This window comes from Leuciscus leuciscus (genome assembly GCF_965113295.1).
Source record: "Leuciscus leuciscus genome assembly, chromosome: 13".
In the NCBI taxonomy this organism is placed as follows: Eukaryota; Metazoa; Chordata; class Actinopteri; order Cypriniformes; family Leuciscidae; genus Leuciscus; species Leuciscus leuciscus.
This window is the reverse complement of record NC_138737.1, coordinates 30,392,438-30,412,497: the sequence shown is the minus strand read 5'-3', so window position 1 is coordinate 30,412,497 and position 20,060 is coordinate 30,392,438. Positions and strand designations below refer to the sequence as shown.

Below are 20,060 nucleotides of genomic sequence, written 5' to 3'. Positions count from 1 at the left end.
TGGTTCTACCATGCTGGATGTTGGTGTTTGGAGGGCGATAAAGATGATATGATGTGACGCATTTGCATATCCACAATCTTGAGTGTGTTGTGCACATTGGAGGCCCAGCCTGACCTAATTAAATGCTGCTGGATAACAGTCAAGTCATAAGCACAGCTAGCCTGGGCTTTTACAAAAGCTCAACTTTAACTTAAAGAGATTAGACAACTTTTGCAAGATATTAGCTCTTCAAAAATGAGAAAAATGTCCCTAAGCCTCTTGAGCGCGAGGGGTGAGCAAACAGGGGCTCTTTTGTTCCCGTGGAGGGGCCGGACAGTGCCGGGCAGGGGCCTGGCTCCGAGTCGCTGTGTGCGGGACCGGGCAACACTGCTGATCCCTGCCCCTGTAAACCCAATCAGCTCCGGGATTTAGACAGGGATTAGACTCCAACCTACCAGCACAGCACTTGAAAAAAAAACGGACTGGAGAAGGGGGTGTTCGGCCCACCCAGGAGGTCACGGTAGTAGCGGAGGCGAGTGACACAAGAGGCGGAGAGGAGAAAAAGGATGAACGTCGAAGGGCAAGAAGAGAACATCTGTCCTAAAAATCATTTGTGCATTAAAGTGCTTTTTCGAATATTATGTTTCATGCAGTGTGTGATATAGCTGTTTGTGAGCGACAAATTGTCTCCTAAAAGAAAGCATCAATTCTGAACTGCCGAAACGAGTCGTCAGCAATTCTAGCCTCACTTCCTGTTACATATCTAAGTAACAATGTAACAAATTTGCATAATGCCAGTCTATGGTTTTCATTGGCTGCCCTTGAACATCTACTTTGAACAGTGTCTACTTTGACCGGCCCTCAAACACTGTAGTTGTAGCTGAGACCTGGAAGATTTTGGTTCGTGTTGTTGACATGTCTAGAAGACTTTATTTTGAGCGCTGCAAATCCACTTTGCATGCAATTCTACAAGATGAGGACGGAATTGCGCTGTAATTGATACGGAAAAACCCACGCCATCGTTACTGTTTGTAGCACTGTGTAAACGTGTTGATGAAGCCTCCGGAGCTGAAATTCAGATATAGTAAAAGGCATTTGGTTTCCAACAAGTGCTGTAAGCGGTAGACCAATCACAGCCGAGTGAATCATCTGATCAATCAGAGTAGAGTAGGCTTGCAGAAAAGATGAGTTTAGAGAGACTTAATCTTCGAACAAACCTTTTTTGTAGACTTTTTGAGAAATTAGGTGATGTGCATATATGAGAAAATGGTGTTTTTTGATCTTGGTTGCATGTAAATCTACTGTAGGAGACCTCCAAGATAAAATTAGGAACCTTTAAAATAGTGTAATAGGGGCATTTTAAGTCACACTTAAAAATGTGTGGATGTCATTTCATTAGAAACAATGTCAAAGCAAGTGGCATCTGCAAACAAATGTCAGGTGCATTTCATCACATTAACTACTGACATATTTTACTTACACAAAGTGTCACAATACTTTTGTCTTCATTTTAAATGGTTAATCTAAAACATAACAAACACGTTTTACCTGTAAAGTGTGCTTGTGTTGTCACTCTGAATGAATTGAATGAATGAATGAATGAATTATATGATCGAAATATGGTACCAACATTTTAAGTTTTAAAGATTGAACTTACATTTACAGTTAAAAAATTATAATAAATACCTTTATAATATAATGACAATCCAATGCTGTAAATAATAAGATGACTTTCTGATGTTCTTTTCTCAGTACAATTTTCTCACTCATTTAACAGTATTTTACTGAAAATTACATGAAATGTCCCATTAGATCTATTACAATTCTTCAATATATAAAGTAAGGGAACTTATCAATTAACAGGTTTTGTACCGTAGTATTTTTAGTCTTTTACCATTAACATGAAAAAAAAATAATAATTAAGTGAACAATAAATGACTCGATATTCTGGATTCAATGCAATTGCATTTAGTGTACATTATACCTTTTTTTTTTGGGGGGGGGGCCGCTTATTAAAAATGAAATTTGATCAAATACATCAATAATACGTTCAATTAAGATATGACTGTAAATCACAATGAAATGCCCTTTTTATTAATCCTATGTCTTTAGATAACATATTTTCATATGTGCTGTCACTTGCAAAAAATTGAAAAGATTCCAAAATAGAGAGAGAAATCACAACAAATGGCTTTTCATCAGGTCAGACGGCTGGAGAATGTGATATCTCTCTCCGAATGTGATAATCGATAAACCTGAGAAAGCTTCATTGTGGCCTTGCATCAATCTCTCTCTCTCCGCGGTGGGCGAGCGGAGACAGATAAAGACACACAGATGCTTTGGTGTGTAACGAGGCCTGGCTCCTGTCATCACAAACCCCTCGTTGTGCCTGTGAAATCCTCTCTCACACACACACACACACACACACACACACACACACACACACACACACACACACACACACACACACACACACACACACACACACACACACACACACACACACACACACACACACTCACACACACACACACACACACACACACACACACACACACACACACACACACACACACACACACACACACACACACACACACACACACACACACACACACACACACACACACTGAGATAGAGGGTGGCTAGACACAGCAGCCATGTGACGGGTGTCATATGGAAGAGCTTTAGTCCCTGTATCATCCTATCAAAGGAATGCTGCCTACGCCTGGATCTCCCACAAAGCCACCTCATGTGTGCCAGTCCAGAGAGGTGCAGGGGACAGAGCGACGCTGCATAAACACACACGTACACACATCTTTGTGCAGGTCATCCTGCAAGTTTTATCCTTTACTCATGACCGTTTGTTGTTTCGACACTGTAAGAAGTGGTAACACGCAATTGTTAGGATCAGTTGATTCAGTCGTATTAAATCTGTTTTTAGACTTTTTCAGATTAACCATTTAGATCTTACCATACAAAGCACAATTACTTTATTTCGTTTTGTTTTATTATTATTTTTTAAATGTATAGTTCATATAAACTGGGGTTTAAAAGAAAATTTATATTCAGTAATATTATCTATCTAACTGTACAGACAAGGAGCGGATATCCATGTCACGGACATCGGATGAGGACAAAATGTAACTGAATTTAGCTGGATAAAGACATAGTGCCAGAGATGGTCTTATATTTGGGAGATTAGGAGAGGGTCCGTGGCTCTATCATTGGAAAAAGCGTAATGGCTAACTTGGATCAGGTGTGCCTTGATAACCAATCACAATACATACAGCTTTGAAGTCATTGCATTTCGTTTGGAGTTGTGTGACAGTCAATCACTGTTTGCGGATACCATAATAATAATAATAATAATAATAATAATTCATTACGTTTATATAGCGATTTTCTCAGCACTCAAAGCGCTTTACATAGAAGGGGGGTTCTCCTCAACCACCACCAATGTGCAGCATCCGCCTGGATGATAGTGCGCCAGAACGCCCAACACACACCAGCTTACTGGTGGAGAGGAGAAAGTGATTAAGCCAATCAGTATGGGGATGATTAGGAGGCCATGATGGACAGAGGCCAAAGGGCAAATTTGGCCAGGATGCCAGGGTTACACTCCTACTCTTTCGAAAGACATCCTGGGATTTTTAATGACCACAGAGAGTCAGGACCTCGGTTTTACGTCTCATCCGAAGGACGGTGCTCTTTGACATTATAGTGTCCCCGTCACTTTACTGGGGCGTTAGGACCCACACAGACCACAGGGTGAGCGCCCCCTGCTGGCCTCACTAACACCTCCTCCAGCAGCAACCTGGTTTTCTCAGGAGGCCTCCCATCCAGGTACTGACCGGCTCAACCCTGCTTAGCTTCAGTGGGCAACCAGTCCTGGGCTGCAGGGTGAAAAGGCTGCTTAATGATAAGTAATGATAAGTGCTGTAAGATGAGTCATACCTGTCACGCAGTTGTCCGTGACTCTTCTTATGAAACAGCATTTTTTTTGTCTAGTTCACTTTTGTCTAGTTCAGCTAAGGTTACAGGCTTGCCTTTAAGTGGCTTTGGGTATTGCCTTTGGTAGAGCTGCTTAGCTGAATTGAACTTGTTTTATAAATGATGAACTTTGCAACATTGGTGCAGTTATTGAACTGAACTAAAACAACATTGAACTGAACATTGATGGATTTTACAACATTAACACCACTATTTTCCTGTTAATGTGAAGCTCCTTTGAAAAATCTGTATTGTATAAATCTAATAGCGACATTAAATCAGACTCTAAAGTTCAAATTATTAAATGGCGCTTTGACGCTCTCAAATGTGACGTGACAGATTGCTGTTCCACCTTTTTAAACATCGTTTACAGTATTAGTTTGGAGAGATTTTTTTTCTTATGAAATCAAAAATCTTGGTATCATTAGATATCAGTCTGAATAATCAGCTTTCGGTATTGCCGGAGAAATTTAGCGTCGGTACATCTCTATAAATAATATAGATGAATTATAGATTAATATATACATTTTAGATAATACAAATGTAATATATATTATATAATAGTATAATATATTAGGTGATAGTTTAACAGTTCTTAGTAAACAATACATAAAAATACATATCACAAAAATAGGCTTCATGTAACATCTAAATTAAGTGAATTTTTTCCATAAATATTTATTATGACTGAATCAACCTAGTATATCCACAATGAATGCAATTTTTCCAGTCTATGAAAAACTTTTTTAATGATTTTTTTAATTTGAATAAATTCTTGTCTGACACATCTAAACATCCTGAAACTTCGGATCTATCAACAGTCAAAGGAAGATAAAGCTGAAGTCATCTCACATGGATAGACAGGCACTCAGGTCTGACTCTCAGGCCTCTCTGTGCCTGACCTCTGAAGTGTCCTTTCCTTCAGCTCGTTGAGTTCCTGCACCTCTGCTATCTGCTTCACATTCTTTCACGTTAGCAGCATCACCCCAGCGGACAGCCTCTTCACCAGCCTTATACACCCTATCTCTGTGTGTGTGTGTGTGTGTGTGTGTGTGTGTGTGTGTGTGTGTGTGGCGGCAACTATCTTGGCCTCTCAGTTAATTGGTAACCAGAGTTTTTGAAAACTGGAAGAGCTTTTGAACACGATCGTAGACCATGTCTGCATTTGGTAAGTTTTTTTAGCGCTTAATTTTGGATAAGGAGTGAGTTGTAAGTCAGGCATTTTGGAATGATTTGTTGTAGCTGCGGTGTGAGATTGTGCAAGACGTGGATGTCTCTTGCCTCTTTTTAGTTCAATGTATTTTGTTGCATTTACCAGGAGTGAAAGTTTTATACGGACAAGATAACATTGTTATTATCTTTACATTACATATTCTCACAGGTTCTTTATTAGCATAATAAAAACAGCAAATCTAGACCTTCCGTTCAGTTTGTCTTCGGTACGTCTCTTTTTATCTCAACTGCATAACATATTATTACACAGTACAATGATTTATAGTGATTTTTAGTTCAAGGTCATCTTGCTATGACAGTAAAATCAATATTTAACAGGGAAACTAAATGAAATGAGTTTTCCTGCTCTGTTTCTCTCTGTTCCTCCTGCATGTGTGCTGTATTTATCTCTGTTGGTGGCTGCTTTGGAGGGTCATTCATATTGTGTCGTGTGGGCCTGTTAAATCTAAGAGAAGTTAGTCATTCTTCATCGTCTTGTTAGGTCTGTCCTCCTCTCTCTCCATCTGACAGCCTGGCCGCTCACCTTTAACCTCCACTCCACTACTCATTCTGTCCATTTTCTGTTATGTCCAGGGAAGCTGTGATATCTACAGCTGGGGTGAGTCTTCAGAAAAGACAGAGTTTGCCCTCAGGCTACACTCCATCACTTCAAACAGTAAAATGGCAACATCATTTTGCTTTCATATGTCATGTGTAGAAATGTTACCTCTGTAACGGCACAATATTATTTGTGGGGGTGCGCAAATATTGAAATTCTTGCCAATTTTCAGATCATTATTTTTATGTTGTGGACGACGATGGCTGATTATAAATCTAAATGAAAAATGTCTACATAAATCCAGCTAAATTGTCAATATCAGACAATCTGATTTGCATAATAAACCAACTGAATTATTTAGGAATAAAACATTAATATTGGCTCATACTGATATGTCTGCTGATATATTCTGGTTCTGTAATCCCATTGGTTGGAAGACCTTGGAAAATGCATTAGAAAAATACAACTAAACGAATAAAAGTGGGTGATGAAATGTACTATTTTCTCTACCATTTTTCATTAAAAAATATATAACAGAAGTCCACACTTAAATATCCAAAACAAATTAAATTCATTTCCAATATCCAATGCAAAGAAAAAAGAAAGAAAATAAATATTTATACTATGATAGTATAAAAATGAAATAACGCTGTGACTGGTGCAATAATATTGGCTAAGACAGACACGGTCTCTTATATGTTGTGGTTTCTTAATCATCAGACTGCTGATCACATTGCTTCTACGACCAAACTTTGGGTGTTCAACAAAAAAATAAATGAAATAAATAGATAAATACAAGGACAGAAGAAAGTGATAAAATAGAGGCTGTTCTATCAGTCCATTTCCACAGCCCTCCCCTCCTGTCCTTGTACCTTGATTCCTGTTTAATATAGAGACTGATGAGCCCAATTTGGCAGCGTTTCTCCCACTGCTGGATGATTAATAGTGCTGTACGGTAGCATCGAGGAGCCGTCCTCTCCTTTGGCCCTCTCATCACGGTGATAGCTCTATCCCGCGCCCTGAATTGATGACAGAGGCTGGCCATTTGCAAATCAAATGGAGAGAGGCTGACTGTAACTCTGACACCTCCATGTCCCCTCTCTTTCTCTCGGCCTCTCTCTCTCACTCGTCCGCCCTCTCGTTACTCCCTATTTCACTTATTTGTTAAGTGTCTCTCCCATTTGTTATGCAAATGAGACGGGCGAGAGCCAGGGGTACGACATCATCTCCAAAGCATGATAAATATTTGATCAGGCGTAATGGAAATTGTCAAGCCCGTCTAATTGTGTCACACATTATCTGAAGGGAAGTAGCAAATTTGGACATAGCCTTTGATCTGTCTCTCTCTCTCTCTCTCTCTCTCTCTCTCTCTCTCTCTCTCTCTCTCTCTCTTTCTCTCTCTCTCTCTCTCTCTCTCTCTCTCTCGTTTCTGTCTCTCTCAGCCAGCACAAATGCTCATTTGCCTTTCTTTTTCTCTCTCCATTCGCTATGTGCTCCTTGCCTCTCTGCTCATTTCATACAAGCAGAAAGCCACAGCTGAAAGTCTCTTGCAGAATCACATGACCAAGAGACGTTGTGTCATTGAAATCTCCCTTTCCTGTGTATTTACCCCCGGTGTCCCACACCACTCTGTACTCGGGCCGTTTTTGTTTCCTTTGTGTTGTGCATTGCATTCTTTGCGATTCAGTTTTTTCCTGTTTGAGGAAATGCAAGGTTACACAGAGGCTGGTTAGCCTCTCTCTTGTGTTTTCAGACTATACTGCTCAGAGTAAACAAACAAACAAATAAACAAGGCTGGTTGCAAATAAAACAAAGATTAATGGAGTATGTTTTACAAGAAAATACTCTTTCTGTTCGAGGACCAACATTTTACAGTAGTATTTTACAATGCATTAAAGTGTTTCTCATTCACAGTATCTTACTCTGGGCATTCAGTTTTTTCCTTCATGTCATGTGACAGTACAAGAAACATACAATATAAAAACTTCAAGATAACATGAATTCAAATCACATATTAGGGTAATGTAGATGCTGGATGGAGCGTATCAAAAATAGACAAAATGACTGTCCATTTTGTATATGGCAGTCACAGTTGTGCTGATATTCAGTACGACAGCACTCTGCTGTTTACCATTATTGGTTATGCATTTTCTGGTTACTTTTGCTGCTCTATTTTAAAACTTCACTGCCATACTTAGCAAGTGAGCTAAAAACTGCCACATGATGTCACAAATTTTTGTGAAAAACAGACTCCAAACTGGAACATACTCAGCGAGGAGGCACTCCAGAGGCAGGCACAGTGGTGTTGATGCCTCTGGCTGCGGTTAATGGCCTGGGTTGTGTGTGCCGAATGCACTTTGTGGCAGTAAAGGTTGTGGAGTCTGTGCGCATCTGGCTCTTGTGTTACTTTCTTTGCTCGTCTTCCGCATGGCTCGGAGGCACGGCAGTGAGCTACCTGCTGAATCTCAGGAGACCGCTGGGATATTTATTCAGCCTGCGTCCACTCTGACCTCCCGTGCTTCCCCCAGCGATGGGATGTCTAGTCAGAACGCTGAAACGAAATTTGCGGAGATACCGCGGGGAGCGGCAAAGAGCTCTGAGCGCCACTGTCTGACTCATGACAAATAGTTGCTCTGCTCCGCTTCGTCCCCGGAGAGGGACACCTTATTTAGGATGTCACGCAGTGAGCAGAGGCAGAGATAACAGAGACAAAGCAGGGGGGTCAGCTCAGATTACCTAGGAGACCACCTCCGTTAAAGGGTGCCATTTGTTCCCAAATCGACCTGACGACCCCCCTAATTACCAGCCAATTATCTGGAATTCGCTGCAATTCGCTGGCGCTTTAAACAGGAAAATTGCCTTTCATTCTCCAACCGCACGGCACGGCCCACCTCTGTGTTACCGCACGTGTACCGCAGTCTCAGGTACGAGGCGTTATTTATGCGAGCGAAAACCGGCCCTCTGCTGCTAATGAAGTCACATGCTCTGGTGAATGTTAATTAAGTGAAGAAACACGTTGCATCATTAAGCATTTAGGACATAGTAGAGTATTATAAAGAGGCTGTCCTAGTAAGCTTACCGTGAGGCCTGACCTCGGTAATATTGAGATGGTCTTTAAACAAAACATTATTTAAAAAAATGTGACTAACTATTGCCATCTTCATGCATCTTCTCTCCTTGGATAAAAACAAAACAAACAAACACTATTTTGGTTAATTACAGTGTTTAATAAAGGTATAGTTTTAGAGATTGTTTCCAAACCGATCGTAACTAAACAAAAACGTGACTATTTTACTAGGTGGTGATTTCGTATGAATTTGTATGATGTGATTAGTACGGAAATGTAAAATGTTTACGAAAAACAGTTTAGAGGTGGAAGTATTAAGGTCCACCGCTAAACCTAACCATCTGTGGGGCATAAGCAGATCATATGAAAATGTATGAATGAGATCGTAAAAAAAATCTCAACAGCTTCATACACTAAAGCCCTCATCATTTTTGCAATATGCCATCTCACTTGTGCCTGGGCATATTTAGGACATAGTAGAGTGTATTATAAAGAGGCTGTCCTAGTTAGCTTACCGTGAGGCCTGACCTCGGTAGTATTGAGATGTCTTTAAACAAAACATTATTTGAAAAAATGAGACATTGGAATATGGAAATGCGACATTAACTCTTGCCATCTTTATGCATCTTCTCTCCTTGGATAAAAACAAAACAAAACAAAAACAAAAACCTTATTCATAGGCACTTAATAATAGTGTGCAATAAAGATATACTGTAGTTTAAGAAATTGTTTCCAAACTGATCGTAACTAAATAGAAATTTGACTATTTTAATAGGTGGCGATTTCAAATGAACTCGTATGATGTGATCCATACGAATTTTTTTTTTGCGAAAAACATAAGCTCCAGGTGAAAATATATGAATGAGATCGTACAAATTCATTCTAATCAAAATTTATGAACAGCTTCATACACTAATACCACAATCATTTTTGCAATATGACAATTCACATGTGTTTTGCCATATTTTTATAACACAGAAGAGTTTATTATAAAGAGGCTTTTAGCCTTCTATTGAGATATCTTTAAACAGAACATTAAAATAATAATATTTTGCTTAATAACAGTAGTTACTGCCAATAAAAGTACAATTTCATAGAAAAGTGTTTTCATGAGCAAAATACAGAAATTTGTGTTGTAATGTTATATTGTGTTATAGATTTTTGTGATTTTTGTGATCTCATCTCTCATATAGTATAAGCATGTATATTCATATAGTTGTATATTCTGGCCTGTATTCATTTATTTTAGAGGATGCATTATTAGATTTAAATAATACAATAAAAGCTCCATTGTGATTCAGAATGTAGTGTAGTCTACATACATGATGTATTTCTAAGCATACTCCTTTCTTGAAATCTAGTATTCTTGTTAAACAATCTCTTAATCACTATTAATCACAATATAGACTTTCAGTCTCCATTGCAATATTTAATCACAATAAATACATGCGTTCATTTTAAATCATTAGAGCACGAACCAACAAGAGAATTCTCAGTCATGCAAATAATTAACTCACTCAAAGCCCACCTTTAAATTTCATAAAGTATCATTTAGTAATAATAAAAATAAAAAAAATTTTTATTTAAAAATAATAATTTTCCCAATTCTTTTTTTTTTTTTTTGTGTGCATTTGTAACACCCAAATACAGTTCAGCCTTATGCAAAAAAAAAAAAAATAGATATTTGACCAAAGGAAGCCACCACTGACTAATCACAATCAGGTATTTTATTGCACCGGTGTAATAAGCAAATGTTATATATAGCAAATGACATTGAAGGTGCAGATGCAGATATTTAACTGACCATCAGGTATGGACCATGTTATGCACCATGCTGTCTCTAGCAGTTAACGGTGTAGGTCCCTCGATGGTCTGGCCCCCTTTCCCAGAATTCTGAGAGTGAAGCCCATTGTTTGTCAGGCATGTATAGCATTGTGCTATGACTGATTGTCGCCTGAGCAGGTTCTCAGCTCTGTTCTGCAGGAGAACCGGCCGCATTGTTCTTCAATGCACTTGTTACCATTTACTCCACTGCCACATCTGTTTTCCTGCTTCCTTCCCTCGGCACAACATGATGACTTCCTTTTCAGACCTGTTATTCTGCCCTGCGTGAAAAATAGTGAAAATGAGAATGGATTGACAGATTTATTGATTGGTGTTTTGTTTTCTTTTTTTTTCCTCTGAAAAGCAAATGCTGAATGTTGAGGAAAGTAAGGGAATCAGTTATACTGTCATGGGTATGGATAGCATAATTGTATTTGATATGTTCTCACAAATGCTGTGTGGTGGTCTTCTGAAATGAGGAAAATTCCCCTGTCTGCATTTAATATCTTAGTTCGACTACATTTTCATTTATATCATATAATAATAATAATAATAATAATAATATAATTTTTATTAATTCAGTGTTCAATAATAGTTTTAATCAAGTCATTTAAAACTATTTAAAGCAATTTAAACATTTAAATAAATGTAAAATAATTTAAGTCATTTAAATCTCAAATTCAAAGTACAAATTGAATGTTTAAAGTGATAGTTCACCCAAAAATGAAAATGTTGTCATCACTCACTCACCCTCAAGTTGTTCCAAACCTGTATGAGTTTCTTTCTTCTGTTGAACAAAAATGAAGATATTTTAAAGAATGTTGGTAACTAGACAGTTGACGCTTGCCATTGACTGTCATAGTTGGAAAAAATACTTCTAAGTAATGACAACATTTTTATTTTAGTGTAAACTATCCGTTGCGGTTGTTTATTTCTATCTAGTCTCTCCACTAATTTGTCCCATTCATTTGGATCTGCTGGCATCATGGTTGACATCACAATCTGTCGAATATCAGCATCTTGGAGGCGTTGCTTTATACAATACATGTTGTTTCAAAGCAGTTTTACAGTGATAACATGGAAAATAATGATCAATGATGCAAACAGAGTTCAATTATGCTGTAACGCAGCTTTATAAAAGACAATAGTGTCATTCAGCTGAAGGCAGTTCAGTGTTGACTCAGTTTGGTTCAAGAAAAGTTCAGCAATTATGGAACGAGTTCAATTGAGCTATGAAGCAACTCTGCAAAAAACAGTGATGTCATCAGTGATGCCACCACTGACCAATCACAATAAGGGATTCTAGAGCACTTCTGTAATAAGAAAATGTTATATATATTTAAAATAGTGTTTATTGTTATTATTATTTACAGTATCATTTCTGCACTGCCAATTATTTTCTCATCCAAAAGGTTTTTGCCTTCTCAGACAAGGGTTTTATGGAATTTAGTTTAAATTCCTGCTGTTCAAAACTATCCACTGCAATCACTTTAAGAGATATTATTTCTTTCAACTGCTGCGTTTCTCCAGTGAAGCTTTCATTACAAGGATAAAAACGCTCGAGCAAATTAGTTTCAGAGCTCTCTCACTTCACCTCTGATGTGATGTGCTGTGTGTTTCATCACTCTCGAGGAAGACTAAATGACCGGACTGACCATGTAGGCCTTCATCAGCAAAAGAGGATCATATTTACGTTAGTGAGTTCTGACACTCAGAGAAGTTTCCCTGGCTTATGTTTAAGTGAGCTTGAACATAAGTAGATTGACCCCTGCTCGCAACAGAACCAAATAAATGCACTTTTTTAAAAAGGTCTAATCAAACCTGACGTTTTATTCATTTAGTGGCCTTTCTTTTGCACCAAGAAAATTCAGGATCACAGATTAGAAGTGCCATATAGGAGATGCTTTGAAGGGAATAAAGTAGAAAGAGAAGCTTTTTCGTTCTGAAATTTCTGTAGTACACAAAACATCGCTAAATGTTAAAGGATCTACATTAAGAAATTACTATAACATTTCTATTGAAAAACAGATTAAAGAGGATTAAATAAGATTTGACTAGGGCTGGGCGGTATGACCAAAATTCGGTTTCACGGTATGACTAATTTTATTTCACGATAACGATATATTTCACGATATAGTTATTTATAGTTATAGTTGTTCTCGAAAAATCGACAAAAAGGGCTTTGTATAATAAATACACCCAAATACTTTAGAAATGAAAAGTACTTCACTTTGTTTGAATTTTCTTTTTCTTTTATTTGGTAAATTATTTATTTGGTAAACTATTTTTAATAGCTAAATATAGTAAACAAAACACTCTCATCAACTTTTAGATGAACTGCCCCCAACTTATTGATATTAAATACAACTCATAGGTGCAATTCAACTTTAAATAAAGTGTTGCTGAATAATTTTTCAATCTCATGTTATTGCTTTACTTCATCAATCAGTTTATAATATCTGAATATTTTATATTGAACTATTTTATTCATAATAAATGAGTTACTTCCTTTTAATTTGGTAGGATATTAGTAAATACTAGTTATGTTTAAATGTTTTCCTGGTACATTTTTTGCCATGTCTGCTTTTAAAGGGCTTGTTTTGTTCTTTTTGTGATATCTGGCAACCCGTCACCTAAAGCTTTAACCAAGAGATGTTCAGAAGCGTCAAGTTCATAAGTGACTAGGAGAACAGCAGTATGAAAACCGAACAGCACCTACTGTTAGTGTTGACTAAGTAGTGTAAATTATACACACCTTGTAACTGCGTCATTATTTTACATAGCTCGGTGAACACCGACACACCGCGCTCCCTCTCAGTGCGTGTGCACGCGCGCGTCTTTTGCATCAGTAAAATGCGATCAGTTAATTTGAGTGACAAGTTGTAATCACGCATTGAATCGAAGCAAGATTTTATCAGCTGTTTCAGTGGCCAATTGTTTGGAGTAAGAAATATATAACTCGCGCTGCATATTTACTAATTTTGCCTCAGATACAGGATTAACATGTTATACATTTGCTTTAACAAGCAGGTTGTTCATTACCACGGCAAGTCGGCAACCGCTCGCGTGTCATACTGAATGCGAGTTTCATGTTTAAAAAGTAACTATACATAAGAGACAGAAAGATGATAACTATACATTATTTAAGGTTATTTCTATTCGTTACGATATTGATATATGAACTGTTGTTGTCAAGTAAGCTTGCTTTCCCCGTTGCGATCGTGCAATCCTCTAAACTTTAACGTTAGCCTACGGGTGCCGCACTGCTCTAGTTGACTGCTGCGCCTTTCCCCCTAAAAAATATCACGTTAACAACAACCCTTTAGAAAACGTAATTCCTTTGTGGATCCTGTTGATCTGCTTTCTCCATGTTTCTTTGACAAATCTCAGTGTCTCAGTCTCTCGCACGCTGCATGTGAGTTAACCACGCCCACTTATTTACATGTCGCGGTATCACGGAATGAAAAACTCTGTTACGGTTGACATTTTCTACCGCGGTAAAGATATATACCGTCATACCGCCCAGCCCTAGATTTGACAATTATATTATGCTATAAAAATGTATCATTTACATAATGCACATTTAAATAGTTTCTAAATAAACATCATAGCCCTATCATACTGACATACTTTGCAAAATGTTACATGAGTTTTTCACAAAGTGATTTGATTCAAGCTCAGTTGGGTCTCTGTATCAGTTATCAGATCATATGGGCAGTTTAATGAAGAAAGCCTGTTTTTATCTCTCATCGGAGAGAAAGAGGGTGTATCTCCTCCTGTGTGACATTTCTTCTAGTCGCTTTTCCATGTAGTGGTCATTTCTCTATAAATGTCATTCTCAGCTGAGGTAATGATTTATGATTGTCAGGATAGGTAAGACGGTGGCTATGTTGTGATTGGAGTATGAGCACACTGCTCACTGTATAACTTACTGTGCTGTGTATATGGCGTAATTACATTACTAACATACAAAAACATACGAAAATATGCAATTGATAAATTCAAACAGAATGCTTACATGAAGTCCCTTGTGAAAAAGTAGCATATGTAAATAGAGTACAGAAATAATATACTGTAAAAGTGCAAACTGAATTTAATGTTTTTGGAGACTTAATTGTGTTATTCACAGTTACATAAACATGTATTATAGTTGAAATTTAATTAAATACAATTAGTTGAATGTAAGAGTGCTGTTTTTTACCCACTTATGTAGGACTACAGTACGTCTTTAAATGTGATTTCACTATTACTCATATTGTCTTTAAAATTTGGTTGGTGTACTGACATGCATTTATTATATGTGTTTCTATATAATTATTGTAAAAATATACTTGAATGTAATTTCTATTGAAACTTGTATGTCGTTTAAATATATTTGTAATTACACATTAGTAATAACGAAGTTGCTATTTACTATTACAGTATATTACATTTAAATATGATATCAAATATGACACTGCAGTTTAAATTAAATTAAGTACTTTTGTGCTTTTGTATGTTAGTCAACAAATAAGTGTACTACATTAAAACAATTATTTAAAATGTACTGTAAAGTAAAAAAAAACGAAACATATTGTTGGACATAGTTTTCTGCAAAAATACTTCTAAGATTTTAAGTTCACACTTCTTTTTCACATGGGATCATTAGCCATTAGTGTCCAGTAATCATGCTGTTAAGAAAAAAAAACCTTGTTTTTATTTTTAATGAACAAATGTCTCCTTCTATCATACCACTATTTGACATGCTATTTTTTTTGTAAATAGTCGGCAGTAAACAGTATATACTGTGCCGTAAGCAGTATGATAGTAATTCATCCATTCCCACCATACCCAAAAGTGCAGAAAGATATGTTAAATTGAGTCTGATATTACTTCCAGTTAAATCATCTAACTCATGTGAGTGCATTGCATTGTGGGATACAGTATTCCATGCATGATCTGTTATATATTCCACATTTTGACAAAAGTAGGTTATGTGCTGTTAGGTGCTGCAGTGCACTGCCTCCTGCAACAATAGTAGAATTAGTATTGGGCTGGTGGTGGAGCGTTCTGGTTTCCAGCTTCTGTATTGAGTCCTCAGTCTGGGCTCCTTTAGCTCTTTCCTGGCGGGTCAATGAGGCAGAACAGTGTGATTAGACGGCCCAGTGCTGTGGCTGGCTTATTGAGCGACCCCGGCTAATTCACTTGACCCGCTCGCCCGAGTCCACACACATGAAAAGACCAGTGGAGAAGGGCAGGTGTTCTGTATCATTATGTCAGTATGTCTTCTGATCTAGTTTGATACATCATGTTGAGTAAACTAAAGTATTAATGTACAACAGTTAATATCCCTGCTGTGAAATGTAGCAGTGAGATGTATATATATATATATATATATATATATATATATATATATATATATATATATATACATATATATATATTATTATTATTATTATTTTTGGCCATTGAATGAAGTCAAGCATTTTTGAGTTCCTCACTTAATAAGCAGAGAAATCATTCGAGAGATGGCTCATTCCTCTTCTGTAGTATCTTTTGAAATCTTTTAAGAAATGCATTTGCTGTAATTCAAGGAAGTTTTATAAAATGGTATGGAAATATTTTTACACACCATTTGAAATGTTGATAAATTGCACTGCTTTCTGTCTTTTTGGATGGTTCGGAGCCCTGCACATGACTTATGGAGGGGAATGTATAATAAATGTAAATTTAATAAATAAATAAATAGTTTTTCTCATTTTAGAAAATCATGGTCATGTTGTACTAATTTGATAAATTTGTTAAAATGCAGGAGAAAATTTGCCTAAAACGATTGAAGAAATGAAAAAGATGTCGCCACAATTTAACTAAAATGAGGGAATGAATTAGTAAAACGTGGCCACCAATTAATATGTCGTGGGAACAAATTCTTGATTCATGGCTATAATATCATTTTTTTGTTTTGTTTTGTTGTTGTTGTCATGTGCAGAGCTAGGTAGAAGTGAAATGTTTAAAATTGAATAAAACTACCACAAAACATGCAAACAGAATGAATCAAATCCATTACAGTTCCAGTCTTTGTGCTGTTGATTTCCAACTTGATTTTCAAGCAACTGGCTTTTGTGTAGTTATGATGAGAACAAAAAAACTAGGAGATCTAGGATGATTTCCATCTTTAAAAATTGTGAGATATTTCATCCCGTATGTTTTTGATAGGAAATGAAAAAAAGAAAAAAAAAAAACACTAGCAAATTTGAGTGGTGGGTCATAGCTCCAGTGCTCATTCTGTACTCTTTGTACCCGCTCTGGCTTTTTCCCGCTGCTGTTTGCCAGTTTCTTGTACTGTATCTTTGTAATAACAACCCCCTCAACCACTACCCCACTTCACCCTCTCTCTCTCTCTCTCACTCTCTCTCTCTCTGAAATCTCCTCCTTTGCTCACGTCCCCGTGCGCCGGCAGGTCAGTGGCATGCTAACACTTTTGTCAGTGTGATTAATAGCATGCTGGATTGTCGTTAATTCACTGGCTAATGACTAAGACCGGGGCCAGTCCAGGAGTAATCGGGTGATGTATAGGTGGGGAGTGCTCTCCGAGCCAGAGGTGAAAATCATTTCCCAAACTCAGATACCGTCGCAAGCCCAACCAATGGCTTTTCCTGTTCATAAAAATTAATGCATTTCTCTCTTTCTCTCTTCTCTGTTATTCCCACTGGGGTAACTAAATGAGGCTGTATAATACACACAAAACTGAGACTTTACTTCTTGGCAGGATAGAATTGGAAATGAATATAGAATGTATGTTCTTTGGGTTCATGATGCCCCATAAGATGGCTCTGATCTGAGTTTGTGAGATTGTGCTAATTGTGCACCTGCTAATATATAAAAAACACACTAATGGTTTATTTGTAAAATAAATATTATTATTTTAGTTTGTGGGTCCGTTGGAATATAAATATATGCACAGCATCATATACACTAATGTTCAAATGTTGGTATAACTATAGCGATAACGATAAAGTTGTAGTTCTAAAAATCGTTCTCAATATGAATGAATAGCAGACTCCACACCACAACTATAACGATAACGGCACAGAGAAACAATATCATTGGAATCACTTTCAGGTCATTTTCTTTTCAGGTAATGAACGATAAAAACACTGACAGCCAATCAGAATCCAGCCTGCTATAAAGAGCATTTAAAGCGGCAGACGACAAAACCGCAGCTTGTGCTTAGAACAAACAGAACGAAAATATCGTCCGCTGGTGTGGATGCTAATATAGTTATCATTAAAGTTATCTTTATAGTTATCGCTTTTGGTGTGAACATCCCTTAAGGCTACATTTATTTGGCCAAAAATACAGTAAAAGAGTAATATTGTGAAATATGATTACAATTTAAAATAATTTTGATGTATTAGTCGCTTTTTATTGCCAATTTGTTAACAGCTTGAAACGAAACTTAAATTAGACCTTCCTCGACTTCCTTGGTTGTCTATGTAATCCCGTAGAGTGATTTGTATGTGACTCGGGACGTTTTTGCCAGGAAAACCAAAAGGATGTGACTGTTATGTGCTTTTGAGAGCCTCTCTTCCTTTCAATGACCCATGAAAATATTGCTTATATTCAGGATCCTGCCGAAAGAGCCGTTCTGTACTGTAATGTCAATGTGTCATGCAAAGAAAAGGGTTTAATTCAAACCATATAGTCTCACATAGTCAGATATATTTAGTCTATAGTCTCAAATATACTTATATATAATCAAACGATCATAACATTGTCATTTCAATAAGCCTACCTCATCTGTCGCCATGATGCCGGTGAATTGCAGAGCTGGTGCAAACATATCCACATCTCTACGATCAGATGCTTTCTTAACTGATGTTTTCTCACCGCTGTAATTTTTGTTGTGTGTTTGATTTGTTATTGAGAGAACAATTTACATATTCCAGCATGGTCGGTGTCAAGATATTCATTAAAATAGATTCCTTCTAAGGTATTTCCAACTTTATTCTGACTTCTCAGTGAAAAGCAAGAAGGAACTTCACGTTCAGTTACGTGTGCACGAGTGCGAATGAGCAATATATTGCTGGCTGCAGTTTGATCAACATCCACCGGTGTCACTAATAACAAGGGTTTCTGAATTCTACGTATAACCCCTTTTATTTTAATATGAGAAATTATTATAAATGTAATTTATTCCTGTGATGGCAACCATACTTCAGATTTCAGTGTCTCACAATTTTTTTTAATATGCAGCTTTTGTTCAGGATTCATTAAATAGGGTTAATAGGGTTACTAGATTGTTGAAAAGAACAGCTTTTCTTTAGAAATTGATTTATATATAAATATGCATGTACATACTGTATACACTCCTATAACGACATAAAGACTCCTAACTTTTGAACATATTTGGTGCTGTGTGGTCACCATTTTTTTTTCCAATACACCCATGTACATGCTGATGTTCTGCTTACAACAGCGGTATTATGATGATGATGATGATGATGATGATGATTATATCTTTACAATCATCTATATATATCTTGGATAGACAATTTAATTAAAATGTATATTCAGAAATCACTCTGATCATGGCTTTAATTTTCAGAATAACTGATTTTTGAGTAGTCATTGCTTATCCAACTCTTTGCAAATAATCTTGCTTTGCTTACAGGAGTGTGTTTAGTGCTGTCTCCCCACTGAAATAAAATTGCTTTGATTGCAAAGTGGAATAGCGTTATAATGAAACATTTCATTATTTATTGCTTTCAGGAGTTTAAAAGTAATGCTTATCGTGGCTTTTGGTCTTGCGTAATGTCCATAATATAGAGTAGCAAGAGAATGAGCAGCAGTGTTTGTGGAGGAGATGGAGCATATGCTGTTGTGCCATTATCCAGACGTCTGAGACCTTCTGGCACTTATTAGCAAACCTTAGCCTTTTCCTGCATCCACGTCCCCGTCTGCCTCCTCTCTCTCTGTTTGCCTCTTTCTTGCCCCCATGGGTGATGTTTGCAACTCAATTTGGCAAATGTAAGTTAGTATTGATTATTATTAATATTTATCATGTTTGTGAAAATGTCTTTTCCCTGGTGCTATTAATCTGTCGTGTTAATAAATGTCTGCTCAAGGCCTTGCGCTGCTCCCCGGGGAGCAAGGCAGACTAGAATGGCAATCAGGAGAGGCTGACAGGAACGACACACACACACACACACACACACACACACACACACACACACACACACACACACACACACACACACACACACACACACACACACACACACACACACACACACACACACACACACACACACACACACACACACACACACACACACTCACACACACACACACACACACACACACACACAGACACACAGAGCCAGATTCCCGCAGGCCCTAATATGATTTTTGTAACTGATTAGGCTTTGTAAAACCAGGTGTGGG

At 37.2% G+C, this 20,060-nt stretch overlaps 1 protein-coding gene across 12 annotated transcripts in view; it reads left to right on the top strand.

The window, feature by feature from the left end:
• prdm16 (PR domain containing 16) overlaps positions 1 to 20,060 on the top strand; it is a 230,210-nt gene that overhangs the window by 47,937 nt on the left and 162,213 nt on the right. The window contains exon 1 of one of the 12 annotated variants that reach the window (XM_082189444.1): positions 3,167 to 5,140. The exons of the other annotated variants lie outside the window; for them this stretch is intronic. Coding sequence (XP_082045570.1) covers positions 5,128 to 5,140 — 13 coding nt within the window. The 5' untranslated portion in view covers positions 3,167 to 5,127. Of the gene's footprint in view, positions 1 to 3,166; positions 5,141 to 20,060 lie in introns of those variants that run through there. 12 annotated transcript variants of the gene reach the window in all.